Consider the following 6,000-nt stretch of genomic DNA (forward strand, 5'->3'; position numbering starts at 1 on the left):
CGCTTTGCACCACATGTGCTTAACCAGCTGTACTACAGCTAGACTCCCAAGAAAAATATCACTGGATTTTTTTAAAGAAAGGTGTCTGAAAACTATATTAACTTTCAAAAAAATTGATCTAATTTCTCCCACAATTTTTCACTAAAATCATCTTACCTAAAGGCATGTGTACATTTTATTGTTTTTATAACTGTGTTATTTTCTAAATAACTGAACATGAAGTTGACAGCATTTTAAATGACAGGTTAGATTTTAAAAGTATTTCTCTTCAGATAGGTAATTTATAGCAGTATCTAGTATAAAGTGCTATGTTTTCATGACTACATTTGTAGTATAGAGGTACAGATGAGAGAAAGAAAAACAGAAAAGTAAAAGAAAAAAGGGAGAAAATATCAGCGACCTGAAATTTCAAATTTATCTTAGGAGATAAACTGATCACAAGTTGTGGTGAAATAAGATTTAGTGTTTAGTTCACTTAGAATAAGTAAACAAATTTTAACTTAAAACCCAGATATATGAAGTATGTGAAGAGATAATTATAAGCTACATAACTACATTTAGTTACCAAAATAACTTCAGAACACTGACTTTAGCATGATATAAATGCATTGCCATGTTTACATTTTTAAAGCACTGAACTAGAGTTCTTGTTGTCAGGTTATTTTTTTTAAGAATTAAGTTATATGTGCCCATAGTGTTACAAGTTTATACAATGAAAGTAAAAATAAGTAGTGTTTTTGTAACATATGTTAACCAAGATCTGCTATATGGAACACATACACTTCAAAATGAGGATTTAGTATTATGTATGTAAAGTTCATACTGTTTGAGCTTGGAAACCTATGAATTCTCATTTTGGAATTTTCAGAATAAAATGTTATGGCTATTTTCAAAATATCATTTTAATAATTCAACCAGCTATATTAATTGTGCAATTTATGTACACATATTACATCAGTAACTTCAAACTTAGATTATACAGAATCAGCTGTGTGTTTACAAAGTATCTCAAAAGTGTTTTTAGATAAAATGTTTCAGTTACTAAATCTCTTCTTACTATCTTATGCCCAGAGTTTACTGACACACCCATGAACACTGACATTTAAACAATTCATAGTTACATGTGAAAATAGAAAAATATTAATTAGCCAGTAACTGAAATTGTCATGAAGTATAAAGTAAGTTATCATTGTCACCAAAAACTGTATGTTCTGTTTTGTTTTGTTTTTCATTGGATAACCCTTGTTAGATTTTGGATATTCAATTTACATATTTTTTTTACTCTGTACCACCAAACTAAGGAAGGATGACCCCAAAAAAGCAGTGTGCATTACTTTTCATTATAGATATATATTTTTTGACTGCAAACAGATTTTTCAAGGTACAATTTTGGAGCCTCTCTTTGAAAATTGGACCCTGTGTGTCTAAATTGAGACTACAATCTAATTAGTTTCAGCAAAATGTTTGCTGACAGCGTGAAAATATTGCAGTGTGCTGCCATTTCAGTCAATACATGCATCCAATGTGTGCTTTCTTCATGCAGGGATTTGAGACGCCTTGGAGTGACTCTTGTCGGTCACCAGAAGAAGATCATGAACAGCCTTCAAGAAATGAAGGTGCAGCTGGTAAATGGAATGGTGCCATTGTAACTTCATTTTAATGTCACTTCGTCAAGTGAAAAATTCTGCACTTTGTAAACAAGCCCTGAGATTTATTTTGACAAAAAAAGGGGGGGAGGGAAAACTCAGTGATTTCTAAACTTTAGAATAGCACTTGTTTTAGCCACAGAATTTGTAATCAGTGTTTTGCTAATATATCTCAGTGTCTTCACTTTTCATGAAGCAAAAAAACCTGCATGGAATGAGAACATGAGGTTAAACATTAAATGTGTTACAATAAAATACTTCCCAATCCTTCCATAAAATTTTATACACGATGTATATCTATATACAGCACCTTCATAGACTGAATTACAGCAGCTCCTTTCAAACCTTCCACGGAGATTCCACTTGAAAGGAAGTTTTATAGCCATTTTATGGGCTAGCAAAAGCTGCAAGTTATTGATGTTTACTTCAAGTCTTAATTGTCTACATAAATGTATTGAAGAGCAATATTGTTAGATAATTTCTTAATAGATATCTTTTTTGTAATTTTAAAATACTGTTACACAGTGTTAAGTTATAGAAACTAGTGTATAAATATGTTGCCTGAGTAAGGACAAGTACAATACAGGGTGTATATTTATTTTTCTGTGATAAAAAAATTTACTTTGACTTGCTCTTCTAGAAACTATTAGGTAATAAATGTGTATATACTGTATAATTTGCAACATAGTGTGAAATCAGTTTAAATTGGAGTTGTGTACTTGCACATATGTTCATTACCAGTCTGCTTCATTTCTAATAGTGTCTTACTTTTAGCAATATACAGTAATAAATGTTCCAGAGTGTAATATAAATAGAATATAGGGAAGCAGTAAAACAAAATTTAACACAAGCTTGTGTCTTTTTTCCTCTCATGTGTCCAACAGCTACTAAATCTCTTTATTCACTAACAGGAAATGTCTGTAAGATTAAATCCCCTTTGGCTTTTTAAAAACACTTTGTGATATCTCTGACAATGCAGTTCTTCTAGCCATTAATCTTGCACCCCTGTAAGAAATTTCACCTTTCTGAGTTCCAGAAAATATCTTGTCAAGCAAAGTTGACACCAAAGGGCACATTTTCAGCAGGATGTAGAAGGATTTAACTGTGCAGGCTTCTGTTAATGTTGTTAAATCCAGGCACATAGCACTAAGCATTACCCCTAAGTGTTAATCCTTTGAACCATTTCCCTGTGGCTCAGCTCTAGAAAATTTGATACCAAGACTGCAAAGAAATGATGACATATATCCCCCTTGGGAATTGTCTGTCTTAAGATACGATAAGTTTTATTTGTTGATTGACTATTATCTATTCATTTCATAGTTTCATCTTGTAATCACTTGGTTCCATGGAACTGAATTAATTTATATGAACCAACAAAAATATGACTAAATTGACCTTATAGTGGAATAATATATGTTCTATGTACATTTTATGTACAATTGGTGAAGACTGACACTCGCGAAACAAGTTATACAAATGAGAACTTAAATGAAACTGAGCTCCTTGTTGAAATAACCAACTGCATTGTTATATTTTAAACAAATCATGGAGGAACATGTGGTTATTCAAGGAGCACAGCATTAAACATACATACATACATACAAGCATACTAACGATTATAAATGTCAGTAGTTAGTATATTGGAATAGACTGGATTAATCAAGTCTCTTAGGAATTACACATGCATTACCTTAATAGTACTCCTCTTTCCAAGTAAACTGTTTTAACTGGTAGTCTATGGTAGAATAAAGTAATTTTAAAATAACTTCTTTCTACCCTACTCACCTTTAATTAAGTAGTGAATAACTCCTCGATAATTTCCATATTAAATATTAAATTTCTTTACAAAACAACTGACTTGTAATGTGGCAATTTAGAAGGTTCAGAAAAATTTATCGACTTTAATGCAAAGCTACCAAACATTTTAGAATTGAGAGACTCAATTACTTACACAAGATGAAAGTATTTTCTAAATTATTTTTGAACTTTATAAGTCCAGGAATTATTGGGAGGTCAAGATGAAAAAAAATTAATTCAATTTGAATCTTATTTCTTGCATCTTTTGCAGTTTTGGTGTTCAATTTGAAAAGTAAATGGAAAATTAGACACATAGCTTTTATTAATAACTATCTTTCCAGTTGAGAATTTCTAAGGAATGTCAGTGCCACTTAAGAAATAACAAAGAGACTTTGAAATTTACTTTCCCTAAAAGAAAAAAAAAAGAATTACTTTCTAAGTTATTTGTTCACTCCTGGATATGTCACCAATTGGGAATTGTCAGTCTCATCTGTTAAAGTGAGAAGTGGAAGAGACAGCTCTCAAATACAATGGAGTGTGGGAAATCCTGACCATGTGATTTTGTACCCTTTTAGTTCATTTTTGCCATCGGAAAATGAAACATAGACAGTATTTCTAGCAGATAAGATAGAGTTGTGATATATGTTATTCAACTATAATTGGCAATACCTTAGGGAATCAATCTTTTTTGATACTGTACCTTGGAAAATAGGAACAAGCAGGGAGTAAACTTTCAATATACTGATACCTGTGGAAGTCACTGCCACTATTCTTCAGTCATCATCTGTTTCCTAATCTTGCCATTTGCTCACATGTAAAAATGACATATAATCAATCAATCTGCTTAGTCATTTAAAGGTATGAATTGTATATAAAATATAAAGATTTTAATTTATCCAATTTAAAAAATTACGTGCACGGTCTTTCATTTCTTGTATTTTAATCATTAAGTCAGTGTTCTAAAATTATAAGGTTACTGAGAAATTTTATTCCAGTACTCTACCTAGACAACATTTGTAGTTTTCAAGTTGCCAAAATAATACAGGACATCCTTCATTCAGTTTGTAATAAAAATTCTAACTAGTGTGCAATGGTAAAGACAGTTTCATATCTCAATTTAAAATATATATATACTATCTGTTGAACATGTTCATGTTTGCATGTTTGATATGTGGTTTGTATGTTAAAAGTTTTTTTAAGCACTATTCTTTATCCCATTAATAGTTGATTCTCAGAAGCACAAGTAGAAATATTTACCTGTGGAAGACATTTCTGGTAGTAATTTTGGATTGAATGACAGATGCTAGTTGAGTCAGATGTTAGGAATTTACTTGATGTATGACATTGTATAGTAGAATAAGATTCATTTTATTTTATTTTATTCTTTCCAAAATAAGAAACATGAGTAATATTTATGATAGTAAATTGTCTTTGCTTATGACTTGCCAGATATTTAACTTCAAAGTAAATAATTAGGTATAATAATATGATGAGAATAAACAATCAAATTCTAGTTTATTTGAAATTGTTTAATAGAATGAATCATTTTTTTCAATTCCGTAACACAAATGGTTAAATTGAATTTTTTGTTATTCTGCTAATTACATAGTAATATGTCAAATGAAAAGTAGATTAATAACTCTTGTTGACTTAGAAAATGTCATTTTACATGTAATTGGATCTTCTTGTTCAGAATGACCAAATCATTATTGCTTTAGAGGAAATCAAGTCTTTAACAAAAGGGTCTATTTATAATTACCAGAAACAAGAGTCTTTTGTCTCTTTTAAGTGTTAATGAAAATATAGAAGGTGGAAAATATATCAGATTTGTTCAGATTAGGTATGAACATAAAAAATTTTAGTGGTCAACATATATATAAATGTTTAGATTGCTTTAGTTTTACAAGTAATTATTTAAAAGGGTGTACATTTCATTTATACTAGAGAATAAAGATTCTTTCACTTGTTAACATGTTTGTTAAAATATTTTAGTTTCAGACAGGTCAGAAATAGCTAAATAATTAACTTATTCTATACTAGGCAATTGGATATGTCAGTTTCCAGCCTAGGTATTAATTCACGGAAGATTTAACATTTCTGTGTTTTCCCCCATTTGAAGATCTATGTGCATTTGGTTTGTGTACATGTTTTCGCAGTGTAAGATATGAAATTTTATATTTTTTCAGAAAATAAAATCCCTTTGAATACAGTAAAATTCAATTGTCATGATTGACCTTCCCCCAAAGAGTAAACTTACAACCTTTGTAGTAATGATTTTAATTAACTATAATAAAAATGTTCAAATTCTTATACTAAGTATTTAAATTATAGTCATACATCTTCCTCAAAGACATATTCATAAATCTTTGCATACAAATATTTTGGCAGCTAAAATTTGATACTGTGTAAGTCATAAAGGTAATTATGTGAAATCTAATTAGTCATTGATTTGTAACAGTGTAATGAATTGCTTGTGGTAGGGAGAAAGCAGAAAACTGTGTAACATCCACAAAAAGAGACTGTCTGCTAGCCAGCTTTAGCTAGTCATCTCCGTACA

General features: G+C 30.2%; 1 protein-coding gene across 1 annotated transcript in view; it reads left to right on the forward strand.

The window, feature by feature from the left end:
• EPHA5 (EPH receptor A5) overlaps positions 1 to 4,534 on the forward strand; it is a 116,633-nt gene extending 112,099 nt beyond the window's left edge. The window contains exon 13 of the mRNA XM_060188460.1: positions 1,544 to 4,534. Within this exon, the coding sequence (XP_060044443.1) occupies positions 1,544 to 1,649 (106 nt within the window). The 3' untranslated portion in view covers positions 1,650 to 4,534. The remainder of the gene's footprint in view (positions 1 to 1,543) is intronic.
• Positions 4,535 to 6,000: the final 1,466 nt, after the last annotated feature.

Source organism: Erinaceus europaeus, chromosome 3 (genome assembly GCF_950295315.1).
Source record: "Erinaceus europaeus chromosome 3, mEriEur2.1, whole genome shotgun sequence".
In the NCBI taxonomy this organism is placed as follows: domain Eukaryota; kingdom Metazoa; phylum Chordata; class Mammalia; order Eulipotyphla; family Erinaceidae; genus Erinaceus; species Erinaceus europaeus.